Here is a 21,260-nt window from a genome sequence, read left to right as displayed (position 1 = left end):
TCTGGCTTCAGCTCCAACACTGAAAACGGAACCAAAAAAACACAGACACACCCAAGCTTTTCTCAAAATGAAACTAAAAAGCAGAGCTCAGCTCCACCCACTTTCTGACATCACTGCAGTAACATGAGCAGCCAAACATTTCTTAAAGCGACATTCTCATGACAAGCCGAATAGCCAGTTTCTGTGTTGCAGGCTCTAACTATGGAGGGTATCTCAGTATCTGAAATATTTTCAGACCCTCGAGTTATGGCTACCCATGAAACGGCTGCCCCAATTTAGCTGTAGCTTCCAGTTGAAGATGTTTCCCAATGCTGATTTGATTTTGGTAGTGTATTAATTGTATAATTTTAGCCTGTAACTAAACTGCTTTGAATTGTGCTGTTCAGGATAATGTAAACATTATTAATTGTTTTACAGTTGAAGGTTCATTCTCTCCATATTAACTTTAGGCTAATGAATCTTGGGACCTGAGGTGCGAGTCTCTTCCTTCTCTGTATGTGTTTGAATGTGTGGAACTGGAATTGAGCCTGAAGCTGTCATCAGGGGATGATTATGAGCAGTTGCAATCTGATTTCTCCTGCCCAATTGCATTGCATGAAGGTATGGTTTCATTTATTTTTGTGCAATGCTACATATATGCATTTATATGGATGATAAACTGAATACCTGACAGCTTGGGTGAATGCAATTAAGCTCCTAATGTTGTTCCAGTACATGTTCTATTTGTATGAGAAGCTGATACAAATCCGTCCTTTTTTTTGCCAGATGTTTCTCTATCTGTCATGATTTAGACCTACCAAAGCTGTTCCACTATATCCAGTGATGGATAGTAGCTGCTATTCATTTATGTAATGTTCTCATTCTAGATCCATTATGTCCAACACGGTATCATTGTACGCACTTAGCTGGCATACACAGCATTGGACTGACATGGGTCAATGAACTGGAACAATTCTTCAGCACAGGTAGGTCTATAGTCTCCCTTGCTGCAAAAGAGAGAAAAAACTCGAGAAAGCTAGGGGAGAGAGCGAGCTTTCAAATCGAGGATAAATAAGTCACATGGGTTACTATTACTCCTTATGTATGCACTCAGTTGACTAGATGATGAGAGAGACGGCAGAATGGCACCAACGGCGTCGGCTCGAATCCTTGTGGTAGTTCACAGACCCATTTCCTTGACCCATGCTTGATATGGAGTGGTGTCCCTCAAGCTATATAACCATTTGTTTGCACAAAAGGAGAGAGCTGCCTATGGGTTATGCTGACTGTGACTGAGAACTGCAACTTTACAGTGACAGGATTTCCTATAGGTTCAATTAGATTGTACGAGGAACTGTTCAGGGCACCAGTTATGTCAACACAAGTTCCAAACATTCAATGTGGAATATTGCTGAAAATCAACAGTGCACCATAATCAAATGGGTGCTGCCTCTCTGGGAGTTGCTCTGACGCCATAATTTTAAATCCGTCCATTACAGCCGCACTCTTGATTCAGGAAAGTTTCTAGGAAACTGTCATAACAAGCTACAAATTCTTGACTGTTTGAACTAGCTGATGTTTTTGGTTTAAGCTAAGAACACTAATAATAATCTTTATTAATGTCACAAGTAGGATTACATTAACACTGCAATGAAGTTACTGTGAAAATCCCATAGTCGCCACATTCTGGCACCTGTTTGTGTACACGGAGGATGAATTCAGAATGTCCAATTCACTTAAGCACATCTTTCGGGATTTGTGGGAGGAAATTGGAGCACCTGGAGGAACCCACGCAGACACGGGGAGAACGTGCAGACTCCGCACAAACAGTGACCCAAGTCGGGACTCGAACCTGGGACCCTGGCGCTGTGAAGCAACAAAGCTAACCACTGTGCTACCATTCTGCCCTGGCACGAAGAGATCTTAAGCCTGCTCCACCATTCAGTATGATCATAACTGATCTTCTGCCTCAACAGTACTTTCCCACTGGGCCCATTCTAGATACGAGGGAATTTTGGACAATCACAACCAGTGCGGCTCTGCATCTGCCTCATTTAGAACTGTAGAGTTGTAGGTCTAAGGTCTTGAGGATCGCTTCTTTGCTTCTCCGACTGTTTCTTCAGTGTTATGTATCAGTTTGGTTGCCCTCTATTTCAATTTCAAGACAGGCACAAAATATTTGTTGAATGCCTCTGCCATTTACCCAAGATAATTTGGCCTGTCTCTAGCTTCTACCTCCTAAGGGACAAATTTTAGCTACCGTCCTTTTTATATAAAGGGAAAGTCGCCATTGTCCCAGATGACCATAGGCTGCTTTCCCCTTGAGGGGGGAGAGCTGTCTAGTGGTGATTTAACCGGAGGATCACCGCACCTCAGGCAAGGGGCAGGAAACAAGGGCCTTTAGTTTCTCCATGTGAAAAACAGCTCATCATTTGCTTTTGTGCCTATAGATGATGAAGATAAGAATGCATTGCAGGAGCTGGCAGCGGAGCAGAAATGCCTAGTAGAACATGTCCTGTGCACCAAGCCACTGCCATGCAGGTATCATCTCCCTATCTTCTCCATTACTAAATAACTGAAAAATACATGACTGGTTTTATGTTGCTGTATTATGGTTTTGACCTTTTTTTGTGTTGTTTAGCTCCCACAACCATTTACAAAATCAGTCTTCAAGATTAGATTGGATAGGCCGATAAAGGTTAAAAAGATGTGGGAGAGGGTGGGGAGGAATGATTGAGACTATGTGCTAATTGAATGCGTTCCTTTATTACAAAGTAATGGCAGTCATGCCATTTTCTCTGGTCACACTTGTTTGTTTAGAAATATGGCAGCAGCATTGTTTTCACCAGCTTTGTATGTGTTTTTATAATCCTTACAGCCCACCTGCACCAATCAAAGGATTCTGGATCATTTCGGACCTGTCCCTAGGAGCCACAATGATTTGTATCACCGATACATTTGAATGCATAATAAGACAATTGCTGTAAGTACTTTTCTTGTATTAACAGATTAATTGGAAAGCTCTCTTTTAAAGGATCAGAAACGTACAGTGGGAAAGTGAGCACCTGATTTATTACAAATTATACTGTCAAACAAAAAACTTGTGCATTCTAGACCAGGGAAGTCCCAGGTTTCATCTTGAGCCTCAAACCTAGTGGGGACACTTTTTAGATCAGCAGACAGAACTCCTACTCCTAATTGCTCTCATATTCTCCGTTTAAAAAGTTGTGTGTGCATGAGTTTTGGATGAAAATAGATATCCAGCTCTTCTGAAACAACCCACAGCCTGGCTGGCATCAAAAAGATGGGGCCTTTGGGTACCGTATCAAAGGCTAGCTGGTGTCTGTTGTGATGAATACAAGTAATTGTCATATTTACATTTGCAGTAATGTTATTAAAAACTGTGTTAAAATATATATAGACAGTATGACTGCTAGGGCAGTGATTAACGTGTGGTAAAAGTCAGGTAATCATTGATTTTCAGGTGAAGTGTTCTGCTAATAGACCTTGAGAACCATTTGTTTTTTTACAGATGACTAGCTAATGAAATATTGTTTAGGTTTGATGGATCCCTGGGGTGTTGATAATTTGAGGGGCATTGATTGGCCCTGGCTGAACAAGTCAGGTGACATCTTGTCAGAGACAAAAAAATTCCTTATGCTTTTGGTACAGATTATGTAGTTAATGTGAGGAGCGAGCTCTGAAAAATCAGTTGGCCCTAGAACTCTCATCTGAGCAGAGATGTTTTAGTTTGGTTCTGAAAGGTTCTCTTTCCAAAGACTCTGCACAGAGAAATGAAAGTAGAAACCTGGTTATTAACTTTATTCATGAGGGGTATTTGAAATATATTGGTTTACTTTATTGGAATATGAGTGGCAGGTTTAGGAAGTAAGAAAGTTTTCTCTTTTACTTAAGAACTGTTGTAACTGTTAATTGTAAAGCTATTTTATTGCTAATGTGGTTAATTTTGTGTTTAAATTAAAGTTTGTTTTAATAACCTAGTAGTCAGAGTCATCACTCCTGTGGAGCAGTAACATTTCCTCACAGTTTTACAAATTGCAAATAGTTTGCTTCTTGTTCGGGATCCGAACACTCTGTAACTGTACCTCGGCATGAATGATCAACTTCATGGCGTAGCAAAGAGGCAAACGTTTAAGTTGGGAGAGTCTGCAAAGGAATACAGTAAGTTGAGTGGTGGATAAAGATTGGCAGATGGAGCATAATGGGGAAATGTAATATTATCCATTTGTAAGAAGAGCAGAAAAGCAAAATATATGAATGGTATCTTGAGCGTGTCGTCTCGGGATTTGTCTAAGTGGTACAACTCCCTCATTAAATCAAATTCTTATCAGTGATTCCTTTAAGGGCTTGTTCTTCTCATTGGGAGTGTTAGAACTTGGAATGAGTCACTTTACTTTTAAAACAAAGGATAGTGTGGTAAATGTTTACAATGCAGGTTGCAATTATATTATACTCATTCTGTATAACTTTTAGTGCAAAGCAATAGGCATTGTTTAAAATGGATATACTGTTGAATAATAATGACCTAAAGAACTGTACTATTTCAAATTAATCAGAAACTGTTACAAAGTTAAAGGTAATTGCTTCTTAACATTTGAAGTAAACTAATATGAGAGACATCTGTTGTTCTGCTTTTCTCCTGCGTACCCACAATCTCCTGTTGATGATTCCTTCTGCTGATAACAAATGTGAGCATTCCGCAGCAGCTGAATGCTTCAGCTCCTGCGGAATTCTATCTGGGGCCTCCTTCATATATCCTAAGACCAGCTCGTCCACTATTAGCTTATTTGTCTAAAATTCTAAGATGTCACGTGAAGCTCAGAAATTGTCCCATGATGGGAAAAACACGAACAGTCCACTACAAGTTCAGTCCGAATTATATATTAATCATCACTGCACTAAACTATTCATGTTATATCAGTTTCCCTACAGGGGCATCTCTACTTTCTCATGCATGAAACAGAAAAAGTTAGTCTGCAATACTACAAGTAATTAGGAAGGTAAATTGAATGTTGGCCTTTATTGCAAAGGGAATGGAATGTAAAAGTAGTGCTGTCTTGGTGGAACTAAGAAGGGTGTTGGTGAGACTGGCCCTAGAGTACTGCATACAGGGACGTGCTTGTATTAGAAACATTTCAGAGGAAGTTCACTAGGTTTATTCCTGGGATGAAGGGATGCCTTCTCAGTAAGGATGAGCAGGTTGGGCCTGTACTCCATGCTTGATGGTCTAGATCCTGAGAGAACATTTTCCTGTGTGGGGAAATCTAGAACGAGGGATCATCGTTTCAGAGTGGGGAGTTTCCCATTTAAGATGGGGATGAGATGGAATTTCTTCCCTAAGAACATCGGTAATCTTTGGAATTCTTTACCCCAGAGAGCTATAGTGGCTGTGTCATGGAATAGGTTCATTGCTCAGACACGGAGGTTTGAACTGTGGGTGAGTCGAGAGTTAAGGGAAACTGACCGGGAAGTGGAGTTGAGTCCATGATCAGCTCAAAACTTGATTTACTGATTGTCGAAACTGACTCCAGTGACCATGTAGTTTACTCTTCATTTCTCATGTTAAATAATGTATGCCTGACCTACATCTGATACTTTCAAGTGTTCAGCTTGAATGACTTGATTGCTGTGTAATAGATTTGTTAACTGTATGATTGCAGGACTACAACACGGCCAGTATCGCCACCGCTATTGTGTTCCAACCCAGACGTCGGCTGTGTGGTATCTCCACTGCGAAACTTCGCAAGCAATTCCTTTGAACAACACATTAGGAACATTTTGCGTCGCAATGTAACCAACCCATTGCTTCTGAGGTACTGTGATCATCTGGATTACTCGCCCAGTAACATGTTTCCATTCAAATTATTTAATTGTAGGCGACAAGGTTTTGACTCTCCCGAATCTGAAACAATGAAATGGTGTTAACAGCACAATATGCCACTGAGGCAGTATAGGACAGAACCAAAGCAAGTTTGATTATTGACCTGTGGTGAATTAGCTGATTTTAGTTGGGCAATTGCAGCCACCTCCATGGCTCCATTCTTTAAATCTGAAGCATGCGAATGTTGATTAGATCCGGATTGGGTAAAGCTGTGAGGCAGCGTCTAGGCTCCTACAAAGGTTGGTCAATTTTGGTGAATTATTCATGAATTGTTGCCTTCATAAAATTGATCCATTGAGTTGACACAAACAGTGATCTTGATTGAGGTTTACATTTGGATATGTCTTGGGCTAAGATTTGGGGTTTCTGAAACTAATTCTTGAGATGGGGCAGCACGGTCGCATAGTGGTTAGCACAATAGGTTCACAGCTCCAGGGTCCCAGGTTCAATTCCCGGCTTGGGCCACTGTCTGTGCGGAGTCTGCACGTTCTCCCCATGTGTGCGTGTGTTTCCTCCGGGTGCTCCGGTTTCCTCCCACAGTCCAGATGTGTAGGTTAGGTGGATTGGTCATGATAAATTGCCATTATTGTCCAAAATTGCCCTTGTTGTTGGGTGGGGTTACTGGGTTATGGAGATGGGGTAGAGGTGTGTACCCCATCTACTAGAGGGTATGGTGCACTTTCCAAGAGCCGGTGCGGACTTGATTTGCCGAATGGCCTCCTTCTGCACTGTAAATTCAATGATGTGGGTGTCACTAACAAGGCTGCCATTAATTACTGAACCTTGGTTTCCCTGAGAAGGTGCTGATGTAACTGACTGGCTACTGGGTCACTTCAGAAGTTGCTGTGGGACTGGAACCATATGTAGATGAAGCTAGATGCGATTGGCAGCTTTTCTTCCAAACTATTTCTATCAAACTATTCGGAAGGACAGAGTGGAAGGTAAAGGAGATGGTGTAGCTCTGTTATTTAAGGATGATATCCGGGCAATAGTAAGAGATGACATCGGTGCTATGGAGGATAAGGTTGAATTTATTTGGGTGGAAATCTGGAACAGTAAGGTGAAAAAGTTACTGGTAGGCGTAGTCTATAGTCCACCAAATAGTAATATTATGGTGGGGCAGGCAATAAACAAAGAAATAACTGATGCATGTAGAAATGGTACAGCAGTTATCATGGGGGATTTTAATCCACATGTCGATTGGTTTATCCAGGTCAATCAAGGCAGCCTTGAGGAGGAGTTTACAGAATGTATCTGCAATAGTTTCCTAGAACAGTATGTAATGGAACCTACGAGGGGACAAGCGGTCCTAGATCTGGTCCTGTGTAATGAGACAGTATTGATTAATGATCTCATAGTTAGGGATCCTCTTGGAAGGAGCAATCATAATATGGTGGAATTTAAAATACAGATGGAGGGTGAGAAGGTAAAATCAGACACTCGTGTTTTGCGCTTAAACAATGGAGATTAGAATGGGATGAGAGACGAGCTAGCTAAGGTAGCCTGGGAGCAAACTTTATGGTGAAACAGTTGAGGAATAGTGGAGAACCTTCCAAGCGATTCTTCAGTGCTCAGCAAAGGTTTATACCAACAAAAAGGAAGGACGGTAGAAACAGGGTATATCGACCATGGATAGCAAAGGAAATAAGGGAGAGTATCAAATTGAAGGAGAAAGCATACAAAGTGGCAAAGATGAGTGGGAGACCGGAGGACTGGGAAATCTTTAGGGGGCAACGGAAAGCTACTAAGAAAGCTATAAAGAAGAGCAAGATAGATTGAGAGTAAATTTACGTAGAATATAAAAACAGACAGTAAAAGTTTCTACAAATATATGAAACAAAAAATAGTGGCTAAAGTAAATATTGGTCCTTTGAGGATGAGAAGGGAGATTTAATAATGGGAGATGAAGAAATGGCTGAGGAACTGAACAGGTTTTTTGGGTCAGTCTTCACAGTGGGAGACACAAATAACATGCCACTGACTGATAGAAATGAGGCTATGGCAGGTGAGGACCTTGAGATGATTGTTATCACTAAGGAAGTAGTGATGGGCAAGCTAATGGGGCTAATGGTAGACAAGTCTCCTGGCCCTGATGGAATGCATCCGAGTGCTAAAAGAGATGGCTAGAGATATTGCAAATGCACTAGTGATAATTTACCAAAATTCACTAGACTCTGGGCTGGTCCGGGGCGGATTAGAAATTAGCAAACATGACGCCACTGTTTAAAAAAGGAGGTAGACAGAAAGCGGGTAATTATAGGCCAGTTAGCTTAACTTCGGTAGTAGGGAAGATGCTGGAATCTATCATCAAGGAAGAAATAGTGAGGCATCTGGATGGAAATTGTCCCATTGGGCAGACGCAGCATGGATTCATAAAAGGCAGGTCGTGCCTAACTAATTTAGTGGAATTTTTTGAGGGCATTACCAGTGCGGTAGATAACGGGGAGCCAATGGATGTGGCATACCTGGATTTCCAGAAAGCTTTTGACAAGGTGCCACACAAAAGAATGCTGCATAAGATAAAGATGCAAGGCATTAAGGGTAAAGTAGTAGCATGGATAGAGGATTGGTTAATTAATAGAAAGCAAAGAGTGGGGATTAATGGGTGTTTCTCTGGTTGGCAATCAGTAGCTAGTGGTGTCCCTCAGGGATCAGTGTTGGGCCCACAATTGTTCACAATTTACATAGTTGATTTGGAGTTGGGGACCAAGTGCAATGTGTCCAAGTTTGCAGACGACACTAAGATGAGTGGTAAAGCAAAAAGTGCAGAGGATACTGGAAGTCTGCAGAGGGATTTGGATAGGTTAACTGAATGGGCTAGGGTCTGGCAGATGGAATACAGTGTTGACAAATGTGAGGTTATCCATTTTGGTGGGAATAACAGCAAAAGGGATTATTATTTAAATGATAAAATATTAAAACATGCCGCTGTGCAGAGAGACCTGTGTGTGCTCATGCATGAGTCGCAAAAAGTTGGTTTACAGGTGATTACCAAGGCAAATGGAATATTGTCCTTCATTGCTCGAGGGATGGAGTTTAAGACGAGGGAGGTTATGCTGCAATTGAATAAAGTGTTCGTGAGGCCACACCTGGAGTATTGTGTTCAGTTTTGGTCTCTTTACCTGAGAAAGGACGTACTGGCGCTGAAGGGTATGCAGAGGAGATTCATTAGGTTAATCCCAGATCTGAAGGGGTTGGATTACGAGGAGAGGTTGAATAGACTGGGACTGGATTCGTTGGAATTTAGAAGGATGCGGGGGGGGATCTTATAGAAACGTATAAAATTATGAAGGGAATAGATAGGATAAATGCGGGCAGGTTGTTTCCACTGGTGGGTGAAAGCAGAACTAGGGGACATAGCCTCAAAATAAGGGGAAGTAGATTTAGGACTGAATTTAGGAGGAACATCACCCAAAGGGTTGTGAATCTATGGAATTCCTTACCCAGTGAAGCAGTTGAAGCACCTTCATTAAATGTTTTTAAGGTAAAGATAGATCGTTTTTTGAAGAATAAAGGAATTAAGGGTTATGGTATTCGGGCCGGAAAGTGGGGCTGAGTCCAAAAAAGATCAGCCATGATCTCATTGAATGGCGGAGCAGGCTTGAGGGGCCAGATGGCCTACTCCTGCTCCTAGTTCTTATGTTCCCATAGGATATTAGCTAACTGAATTCAAATTCTTAGATTCTCTGGACACTAGTTCAGTAACTTAACAGTACACAACTGAATTTTGGGCAGCACGGTAGCACAAGTTGCTAGCACTGTGGCTTCACCGCGCCAGGGTCCCAGGTTCTATTCCCCGCTGGGTCACTTTCTGTGCGGAGTCTGCACGTTCTCCCCCAGTCTGCGTGGGTTTCCGCCGGGTGCTCCGGTTTCCTCCCACTGTCCAAAGATGTGCACGTTAGGTGGATTGGCCATGATAAATTGCCCTTAGTGATCAAAAAGGTTAGGAGGGGTTATTGGGTTACGGGGATAGGGTGGAAGTGAGGGTTTAAGTGGGTTGGTGCAGACTTGATGGGCCAAATGGCCTCCTTCTGCACTGTATGTTCTATGTTCTGTAGGGTGGGTGAGATGGCACTTTAATGTTGAAGTGGTCCTCCCCTACTGCCTGTATTAATCAGCCTAGTAAATGGAGTTCCCCGCATCTGGGCAACTAATGCTAACGATATGGTGATGCATATCATAATAATTCATGTCTCCCTTTGTCAGTAATCATGTTGACATCGTACATCTAAGGTGCCATTGTATCTGACCCTTTGTGTGACTTTTCAATTGCACCCTGCCCTAATGTAACTGAACTTCCGTGGATTGAGAATATCTTTTGTTCTTGGCTAAACTAGCGTTTACTGCTCATCCCTAATTGCCCTTGAAAGGTGATGGTGAGTCACCTTAAATCATTGCAGTCCATGTGGTGTAAGTGCATCTTTATGCCCATAAAGAGAGGAGGTTGTAGGATTTTGTCCCAGTGATCTCCCTGGTCATAGAACATTACAGCGCAGTAGAGGCCCTTCGGCCCTCGATGATGCGCCGACTTGTGAAATCACTCTAAAGCCCATCTACACTATTCCCTTATCATCCATATGTTTATCGAATGATCATTTAAATGCCCTTAATGTTGTCGAGTCCATTACTGTTGCAGGCAGGGCATTCCACACCCTTAGTACTCTCTGAGTAAAGAACCTACCTCTGACATCTGTCCTATATCTCCCCTCAATTTAAAGCTATGTCCCCTCGTGCTAGCCATCACCATCCGAGGAAAAAGGCTCTCACTGTCCACCCTATTTAATCCTTTGATCATCTTGTATGCCTCAATTACGTCACCTCTTAACCTTCTCTCTAACGAAAAGGCTCTCACTGTCCACCCTATTTAATCCTTTGATCATCTTGTATGCCTCAATTACGTCACCTCTTAACCTTCTCTCTAACGAAAACAGCCTTAAGTCCCTCAGCCTTTCCTCATAAGATCTTACCTCCATACCAGGCAACATCCTGGCAAATATCCTCTGCACCCTTTTCAGTGCTTCCACATCCTATAATGCGGCGACCAGAACTGCATGCACTACTCCAAATGCGGCCGCACCAGAGTTTTATACAGCTGCAACATGACCTCATGGCTCCGAAACTCAATCCCTCTACCAATAAAAATTAACACACCGTACGCTTTCTTAACAACCCTATCAACTTGGGTGGCAACTTTCAGGGATCTATGTACATGGACACCGAGATCTCTCTGCTCATCCACACTTCCAAGAATCTTGCCATTAGCCCAGTACTCTGCATTCCTGTTACTCCTTCCAAAATGAATCACCTCTCACATTTCTGCATTAAACTGCATTTGCCACCTCTCAGCCCAGCTCTGCAGCTTATCTATGTCCCTCTGTAACCTGCAAACATCCTTCCGCACTGTCCACAACTCCACCGACTTTAGTGTCATCTGCAAATTTACTCACCCATCCTTCTACGCCCTCTTCCAGGTCATTTATAAAAATGACAAACAGCAGTGGCACCAAAGCAGATCCTTGTGGTACACCACTAGTAACTCCAGGCTGAACATTTCCCATCAACCACCACCTGTCTTCATACAGCGACCCAATTTCTGATCCAAACTGCTAATTCACCCTGAATCCCATGCCTTTGTATTTTCTGCAATAGCCTACCGTGGGGAACCTTATCAAACGCTTTACTGAAATCCATATACACCACATCAACTGCTTTACCCTCATCCACCTGTTTGCTCACCTTCTGAAAGAACTCAATAAGGTTTGTGAGGCACGACCTACCCTTCACAAAACCGTGTTGACTATCTCTAATCAAATTATTACTTTCCAGATGATTATGCATCCTATCTCTTATAAACCTTTCCAAGACTTTGCCCACAACAGAAGTAAGGCTCACTGGTCTATAGTTACCGGAGTTGTCTCTACTCCCCTTCCTGTAACAGCCTCCCCGAACAGGCGCCGGAATGTGGCGACTAGGGGCTTTTCACAGTAACTTAATTGAAGCCTACTCGTGACAATAAGCGATTTTCATTTCATTTCATGAACAAGGGGACAACATTTGCTATCCTCCAGTCTTCTGGCACTATTCCTGTACACAATGACGACATAAAGATCAAAGCCAAAGGCTCAGCAATCTCCTCCCCAGCTTCCCAGAGAATCCTAGGATAAATCCCATCCGGCCGAGGGGACTTATCTATTTTCACACTTTCCAGGATTGCTAATACCTCCTCCTTATGAACTTCAAGCCCTTCTAGTCTAGTAGCCTGTATCTCGTATTCTCCTCGACAATATTGTCTTTTTCCTGCGTGAATACGGATGAAAAATATTAATTTAGCACCTCTCCTATCTCGTCGGACTCCACACACAACTTCCCACTACTGTCCTTGACTGGCCCTACTCTTAACCTAGTCATTCTTTTATTCCTGACATACCTTTAGAAAGCTTTAGGGTTATCCTTGAGCCTTCCTGCCAAAGACTTGTCATGTCCCCTCCTGACTCTTGTTAGCTTTCTCTTTAGGTCCTTCCTAGCTAACTTGTAACTCTGGAGCGCCCTAACTGAACCTTCGTGTCTCATCTTTACATAAGCCTCGTTCTTCCTCTTGACAATTAATTCAACTATTTTAGTAAACCATGGTTCCCTCGCTCGACCACTTCCTCCCTGCCTGACAGGTACATACTTATCAAGGACACGCGCTAGCTGTTCCTTGAACAAGCTCCACATTTCCATTGTGCCCATCCCCTGCAATTTCGTCCCCATCCGATGCATCCTAAGTCTTGCCTCATCGCATCATAATTGCCTTTCCCCCAGATATAATTCTTTGAACGAGCTCCCTATCCCTTTCTATCGCTAAAGTAAATGTGCTCACCTACCTCCAAATCTAGCACCTGTCCTGGTTCATTACCCAGTACCAAATCCAATGTGGCCTCACCTCTTGTTGGCCTATCGACATACTGCGTCAGGAAACCCTCTTGCACACATTGGACAAACACGGACCCATCTAGTACTCGATCTATAGTGTTTCCAGTCAATGTTTGAAAAGTTGAAGTCCCCCATAACAACTAACCTGTTACTTTCGCTCCTATCCAGAATCATCTTTGCAATCCTTTCCTCTCCATCTCTGGAACTTTTCGGAGGCCTATAGAAAACTCCCAACAGGGTGACCTCCTTTCCTGTTTCTAACCTCAGCCCATACTACCTCAGTAGACGAGTCCTCATCAAACGTCCTTTCTGCCACTGTAATACTGTCCATGACTAACAATGCCACCCCTCACCCTCTTTTAAGGATCCCGAAAACACGATCCGAGACATCACGGACCCTGGCACCTGGGAGGCAACACATCAACCGCAAGTCTCTCTCGTTCCTACAGAATCTCCTATCTGAAAATGAAATTAAATGAAAATCGCTTATTGTCACAATCTACCCCCCTAACTATAGAGTCTCCAATGACTAATGCCCTACTCCTCGCTTCCCTTCCCTTCTGAGCAACAGGGACAGACTCTGTGCCAGAGACTTGTACCCCATGGCTTACCCTTGGTAAGTCGTTTCCCCCCCCCCCCCCCCCCCCCCCCCCCCCCCCCCCACCCACCCCCCCCGAATCCCTGAAGCTTCTATCTATGACCACCTCTGCCTCCCGAATGATCCGAAGTTCATCCAACTCCAGCTTCAGTTCCCTAACACGGTTTCTGAGGAGCTGGAGGTGGGTGCACTTCCCACAGGTGAAATCAGCAGGGACACTGACAGCGTCCCTAACCTCAAACATTCTGCAGGAGGAACATTGTACTGCCTTCCCTGCCATCCCCTCTAGATAAAACAAGAAAAAGAAAGGAAGAGCTTACCTGGTATTCACTCAACCCCTTAGGTTAGAGGAGGTGGAAGGGTGGGGGACACTGCAAGTGTAGTGTCTCGGGTTTAGCAACCGCCCAACTTATATACAGGTACTATATACCTTCCCAGAAATCCCCACGGCCGACGTCCGGTTTCCTGCAGCTCTGAAACAAAAAAAACAACTCCGAAAGAAAAAAGTTAGTTAAAAAAACAAAGGCCGCTTCTCCTGCAATGCAAGTTCTTAAAGCGGGAAACTTACCTTCCCAACCGTACCTTGGTCAGGATGGTATTGACCTGGAGAGGAACTTGCAGGTGGTGGTGTTCCCACCTGCTGTCTTTGCTTTCCTTAGTGGTCGAGGGTTTGAAAGGTACTGTTGGCAAGTTGTCACTTAGCTGGAACTCTTCAATGATGGGAGTTTCATTCTTCACTTCAGGGCCTCCGAGGCGGATGTTCCTCCACCACCACAGGAATGTCTGCAGCTCTTAAGTCGAGCCACCCAGGTATTCCGAGAAGAGTATATCCTTAAGCAGGCTCTCGCACGTGATGAGATCGTCCGCAGGTAAACCTCTTGTTGGTTTTAAAGTAGCAAATTGCATTTATATGGTGCTTTTAACCTTGTAAAATGCCCCAAGGCACGCAAACTAGTGTAATCAATAAAAAATTGATACCAAATCAAGCAAGATATTAGAACCAGTGAGGTTGGTTTTAAAGAGAGATGTGGCAGAGATGGAGAGGTTCGAATACAAAGATAGGGAAGGATGAGCCCTTGGAGGGACTTGAAAGTTGGACAAGGTTTTGCCTGATGGTATCCACAGGTGATGGGTAAAACAGATAATTGGGTACTCTGAATTTATTTTTTAAAAAGTGAGAACACGAGTGAGACAACTAACCGGATTTATTTCAACTTTTTAAAGAGTGTTCCTTAATTGTGCTTTCCTTGGTGCTATTTTGGATTTCCCAACTTTGCTATTTATTCTAATTATTATTGTAGACACCACTTTAGCCGCCAAGAAATCTGCTCTTTCGCCTTTGTCAGGCTTCAAACTTTGGTGAAGAGAGTCTGCGATTGACCTGCCCAGATTCATTCTCTAAAATTAGGTTCAGAACCAGCCCTTGTGTACTGGTTAAAAGCATTGCCTACAGGCATTTTAAGAATTCTGCTCCCTCTATGCCTTTCACAATAATTCTATCCCAGTTAATATTAGGGTCGTTGAATTCCTGCACTCATTACTGCCCTACTGCGGCATAACTAGCTTTAATTACCATTGTACGCTGCAGTGTTGCAGTAATATTTAATTAACTACCACTAAGAGTTTGATGGTAAAAGGAGAAACCTGTTCCACATTCCAGGGTGAAGCTTCTGGATAGTCAGAAGAGGAAGCAACAGCAGGATCTTGTGCAGTGCATCAAGGACAAGTAAGTACATGCTGTCCTTTGAATGGCTATACATTGAGATATTTCTAAGCTACTGTATATTGTGAAACACGGTGAAGCCACTACTGTGATGGCTCACCTGATTTAATACTGTGAGCACACGTTTCATTTATTTTTCTTTGCCACTGAAATTAGGTAAATTTCACTTTTAATAGTTGATACGCCAATGTGGCACACTGGCAATCTCAGTTTTTGCAACTCTGCCTCCACTACATAGGATTTCTCACTTCCCATTTCCATTCAATCATTTCTTTCCTTGAGTCATATTTACCAGCAGCCACGTTTCATCTAAAGTCCCGAGAGGTGTATGCTTGGGTAGGGTGCTCTTTCCAAGGGCCGGTGCTGACTCGATGGGCCAAATGACCTCCTTCTGTTCTGTAAATTCTATGGTGACCACCAACGAGGCACATGTCTAGGAACCCTGCCTCACTTGGGTCACAACAGTCCTGGTGTCCTAGAATCTCCAGAGATTCCTTTGTCCTGAACCTTTAAACAGTCTGATGGACTTTGGCAACACTGAAACAGCAACAATGGCCCTTGTCCAATCCAGACTCCTTTGCCCTTCCTGTCTTCAGCTCTTCTCTCTCTCCAATTGTGTAATGCACCGTAATCTCTGCTCTGTTCTCGGAGAACTTTAACACCTGAGCCTTTTTGAAAACCGCCAAACGGTAAACTGTTCCACTCAAAGCGAACCTTGCTTACTTCCTTTTTACACAAATTCTGTGTATTCTGAACTGCCAAACACCGAACCCAACTGCTTACCCAACCCCAGTGCAATTACCTTTCTATTTACCCATTGCTTCTTTGCTGGTCATCTTCCTGGCAACTTTGGATCACCCTGACATTTCTTGGAATCTAATGATGGCATAATCAAGTAATTAATCATCCCTTTTTCAGATTATTCCTTTGTTCTCCCTGACTTTAAAAGGGACATGCACAAAAAGAAAATACCATGCTTTTCCCAAAGCACGAGTCATATTCTCAATTTTAAACAATATTCTCAATATAAGCTATTACTCTTAGGAATCGGCGATGTGTACTCTTAGGAATCTTATAGTCCTTTCATTGTAATCTTTAACTGTGGAAGTTAGCCAGTTTATCTTGGAGAAGTCAGTCTACTAACACTGCTCAACTCCACTGTCTGCTACCTCCTTTTTTAATACCCTTCAAACAGATGGTACCCTTCAAAGCTTGATAGCTTTATCATAGTTGTGAATCATAAAAGTAATTTGCACTGATAACAGCCAATTGTGTCTATTTTAAATTTGTGGCTTAGACCCTCATTCAATCATTTGTGATGGAAATATTCAATACTATTTTGCAATATTGATGTTTATTCAGGCTAGAATACAGCAGAGTAATTTTAAACCACATTGTGACTGGATTAAAGGGACAGCTGTCAGACTAAAACTTTTGTTAGAGGCTGACTATGGGACCATTGCAAAGCTATGGACAAATGTTTCTGGGGCTGTGGCTGGAAATAGGCAAAAACGTGGAGTTTGATACTTAAACTTTGTGGCGAATAGGACAGAGGATGTGTACCTCCAGGTTCAGTCTGAGTCAGCAACCGGGGAAGGCGACATTTGAATTAAATACAGAGTCAGAGATTTACAGCATGAAAACAGGCCCTTCGGCCCAACTGGCAGCTCGTTCCAAACACCACCCTCTGTGAAAACATTGCCCCTCTGGACCCTTTTGTATCTCCCTTCTTACCTTAATCCTATGCCCTCTAGTTTTGGACTCTCCTACCTTTGGGAAAAGAAGCTGACTTTTGATTTGCCAATTAAAAAAAAAAAAAAAATTAGAAGTACCCAGTTCACTATTTTTTCAATTAAAGGACAATTTAGTGTGGCCAATCCACCTACCTGCACATCTTTATGTTGTGGGGGTGAGACCCACGCAGGCACGGGGGGAATGTGCAAATTCCGCACGGACAGTGACCTGGGCCAGGATCGAACCTGGGTCCTTGTTGATTTGTCAATTCTGGCCAGCCTCCAGCATTCTACCGTTTGTAAACTTGAGGTTATTTAAAATTGCTGCTTGGACCTAAGCTCTGGAATTCCAATTCTAAACCTTTCCACCTCTTTGACAAAGCCTTTGGTCCTCTGCCCTAATAGCTCCTTGTATGGCTCAGAGAATCAACTACCGTGCAGAAGGAGGCCATTCAGAATAACAAGTCTGCACCTACCCCCTGAAAGAGCACCCAACCTAGGCCCTCTTCCCCTGCCCCACCCCATAAACCCCACTTAACCTTTTTGGACAAGGGGCAATTTAGAATGGTCATTCCATCTAATCTGTGAATCTTTGGAATCTGGGAGGAAACCAGAGCACGCGAGGAAGCACTTTAGGATGGTTGATTATTACATGAAAGGTGCCATTTAAATAAAAATTGTTAAATCTGGCTATTGCCTTAACATCTGTTAAGACCATTATATATCACTGTGGCCTACATTGTGTGATGGGGAGATGGAGAAAATCAACCTGAGCCAGGAGCAATGATCTCAGTATATTGATGTTTTTCACCACTTGCTTTTCAATACATTGTATTTACAAAATGTATCAGTTATTTTAATTGGATTCATATTCCACCAGCAATTGTTGCTAGAGCTAGAACAACTTTCTTTTAAACTGTTGGCAATTCAGCTTCAGAAGTGCTGATCAAAACTAACTTCTTCCACCAGGAAGGCCATGCGGGAAATGGCAGAGATAATTGCTGACAAATTTGAAGCCGCAAGAGACAACCAAGAAGACATCATGAGTAGGTACGGGTCAAGAATAGAACAACGTCTTCTTTCCTACTGTCAATGAAGAAATGGGTGGGCTAGTGTGTGGTTATTAAGAAAAAGATTTACTTTGAGATACCTCCACTTTACAGGATGAAGAGAGTCCTGCACAATTTTAATTCCAAGCTTCCTGTGCTGTCGGACAATGAGAAAGACATGAAGAGAGAACTTGAATGTATCCAGGAACAGCTCATGGACCTGGGAAACAGCGTTAAGCAGGTATCAATAATCATCTTTAGTATTTTATAAATGGCTGCTTCTAAGGAATTTGGTTTCTTCTTAAAAATGAAAACCAAGGGTGGCACAGTGGTTAGCATTGCTGCCTACGGCGCTGAGGATCCGGGTTCGAATCCCGGCCCTGGGTCACTGTCCACGTGGAGTTTGCACATTCTCCCCGTGCCTGCGTGGGTTTCACCCCCACAACCCAAAGTTATGCAGATTAGGTGAATTGGCCACGCTAAATTGCCCCTTAATTGGAAAAATAATAATTGGGTACTCTAAAATTTAAAAAACGAAATAAAAATTTTATTTTTTTTAATGAGAACCACACCAACTTCATATATTGCTACTAATTACACAGCAACACAACTCCTGACATTACTGCTTTAAAATGCACTTCCACCGTGACTCTTCAGAATGTTATACAGAAATTGCCAGCATAGCTCAGTGGATTTCATTCTTGCTTCTGAGACAGATTTTGTGTTAAAGCTCCTTTTTTGAAATTGATGTAGTTTTGGAATTAGAATTGCCAATTCAGTGGAATACTGGATCACTGCTGCATTGTGGTAGTTGCCACCATATGGATGTAATGTTCCATATTGCTGTTTAGGAGAAGAAACCGATTTTGTGGCTTTAATCAACAAAGAGCTGAGGGTGTTCTACCAGTGCCCTTTGGCCAATCTTCAATCTATGCTATTACCCATAATATTACAACCTCTTGTGTGGCAGCTTGTGCGTCTGAAAATCAAAATATATTACACCCACTTGTTTCCCCTTATCTACCCCGCTAGTTGCTTCATTTTAAAAAATCTAATAGATTTGTCAAATGCAATTCTCTTTTCATAAAACCATGGCAACTCTTCCTAACTGTATGGTGATTAATGAAGTTCCCTGTGACCACAGCTCAGCCTAACTGGCAATTATCATTTCTGCTTTCTCCCTTTTCTTGAATAGCTGATTTGCATTTACTACCTTCTAATCTTTGGGGACAGTTTCAGATCCAGGGAATTTTGGACGATCACAGCCAGTGCATCTATTATCTTTGCAGCCAAGTTTTCTTTCTAAACCTTAGGATGTAGACCATTAGAACAAAGAACAATACAGCACAGAAACATGCCCTTCGGCCCTCCAAGCCTGTACCGGATATGATACCAACCTTTGCCAAAACCCTCAGCACTTCCTTGTGCTGTATCCCTCTATACCCATTGTATCCATGTGTTTGTCAAGATGCCGTTTGAATGCCACTAATGTATGTGCTTCCATAACTTCCCCTGGCAACGCATTCCAGGCATTCAGCATCCTCTGCGTAAAAAAAAAAACCTGCTTCGCACATCTCCTCTAAACCTTGCCCCGCGGACCTTAAACCTATGGCCCCTGGTGACTGACCCCTCCACAATGGGAAAGAGTGCCTGCCCATCCACTCTATCCATACCCCTCATAATCTTGTAGACCTCTCTCAGGTCACTCCTCAACCTCTGTTTTTCTAATGAAAACCAACCAAGACTATTCAGCCTCATCCTGGTGTTGTGGCTATGGTTTAGAAAACTCCAAAATATATCATGAGAGTTCACTTGACCTACGTTTATTGATTTTGGTTACAATGGGCCTGCCTTTCAGGTGATATTCAACAGAGTCCTGAAGCACTTTTAATCAAAAAGTAGATTAAAAATTTTAATCTACGAATTTAGTTCACATTTTTATAAACACACAGTAAGCATTTGTATCAACTACAAACATAAATACCCCACACTGCTACAGTACTCCTGGTATAACCCTTAATAAATGTCCCTCTTTAGCTGTTCCAATTTAATAACAAGATCCCATAAACCAGAAAACAACAAACAAAGTTGTGGCCCAGCACATAGCACTCAAGACCTGGTATGGATACTTTTGTGTCCTTTCTAAAACAGCAGGTTTCAATTTCTTCCAGAAAACAATTATTTATTTTCAAGTTATCAAGTAGTCTGGAAACAGCTTTTAAAATGCTAATAGAGAGACACTCCAAGATACTTATCTGTCTGAAGACAGCAGCCAAATGTGAAAACGAAAGTAAAAAAAACTCGAGCCACCAAAACGAGCCCAAACCAAAACAAAAGTAAAAATCCGAGACACAGCCCAGCTCCACCCACATGATGACATCACTGAAGCCATGTGATAAGTCAAAAACATTTCTTAAAGGTGCAGTCATGACGCAGGTAAACCTCCTCTGCAACCTCTCCAAAGCCTCCACATCCTTCTGGTAGTGTAGCGACCAGAATTGTGCGGAATATTCCATGTACTGCCATACCAAGGTTCTATACAACTGTAGCATGACTTGCCAGTTTTTATACTCTGCCTCGTTCAATGAAGGCCAGCATTCGGTATGCTTTCTTTTTTTTATTTAAAAATAATTTTTATTGGAATGTTTTGAAAAATATATATCAACAAAACAATAATAATAAACACCCCCCGGCACCCATAACAACGCATATAACAAACCCCCCCCCCCCCCCCACCCCAATAAACAACAAAATAAATTAACAATAAGCAAATTAACTTAAACACTATCCCCCTAACCCCCACCCCCCCCCCCCGGGTTGTTGCTGCTGCTGCTGACCTAGTACCTTATCGTTGAGCCAGAAAGTCGAGGAAAGGCTGCCACCTCCTAAAGAACCCTTGTACTGACCCCCTCAGGGTGAACTTGACCCTCTCTAACTTAATGAATCCCGCCATGTCATTAATCCAGGTCTTCATCTGAGGTCTCGCATCTTTCCACTGCAGCAAGATCCTCCGCTGGGCTACTAGGGACGCAAAGGCCAAGACATCGGCCTCTTTCGCCTCCTACACTCCTGGCTCCACCCCAACCCCAAATATCGCGCGTCCCCAGCCTGGCTTGATCCTGGATCCCACCACCCTCGACACCGTCCCCGCCACCCCCTTCCAGAACTCCTCCAGTGCTGGGCATGCCCAGAACATATGGGCATGGTTCGCTGGACTCCCTGAACACCTAACGCACCTGTCCTCACCCCCAAAGAACCTACTCATCCTAGATCCGGACATGTGGGCCCGGTGCAGCACCTGGAACTGGATGAGACTAAGCCTCGCACATGAAGAGGAGGAGTTCACCCTCTCCAGGGCGTC

The 21,260-nt window shown here is 42.9% G+C and overlaps 1 protein-coding gene across 1 annotated transcript in view; it reads left to right on the top strand.

Annotated features, from left to right (window-relative positions):
• The window catches only part of nup88 (nucleoporin 88), a 76,708-nt gene that overhangs the window by 30,810 nt on the left and 24,638 nt on the right, over nucleotides 1–21,260 (top strand). The window contains exons 7-15 of the mRNA XM_038813604.1: nucleotides 450–600; nucleotides 867–965; nucleotides 2,430–2,520; nucleotides 2,858–2,962; nucleotides 5,661–5,813; nucleotides 14,138–14,263; nucleotides 15,055–15,120; nucleotides 17,820–17,900; nucleotides 18,014–18,140. Coding sequence (XP_038669532.1) covers nucleotides 450–600; nucleotides 867–965; nucleotides 2,430–2,520; nucleotides 2,858–2,962; nucleotides 5,661–5,813; nucleotides 14,138–14,263; nucleotides 15,055–15,120; nucleotides 17,820–17,900; nucleotides 18,014–18,140 — 999 coding nt within the window. The remainder of the gene's footprint in view (nucleotides 1–449; nucleotides 601–866; nucleotides 966–2,429; nucleotides 2,521–2,857; nucleotides 2,963–5,660; nucleotides 5,814–14,137; nucleotides 14,264–15,054; nucleotides 15,121–17,819; nucleotides 17,901–18,013; nucleotides 18,141–21,260) is intronic.

Source organism: Scyliorhinus canicula, chromosome 12, assembly GCF_902713615.1.
Source record: "Scyliorhinus canicula chromosome 12, sScyCan1.1, whole genome shotgun sequence".
Taxonomy (NCBI): domain Eukaryota; kingdom Metazoa; phylum Chordata; class Chondrichthyes; order Carcharhiniformes; family Scyliorhinidae; genus Scyliorhinus; species Scyliorhinus canicula.
Note: the sequence above shows the minus strand (reverse complement) of the source record. Positions and strands in the feature narration are given on the sequence as shown.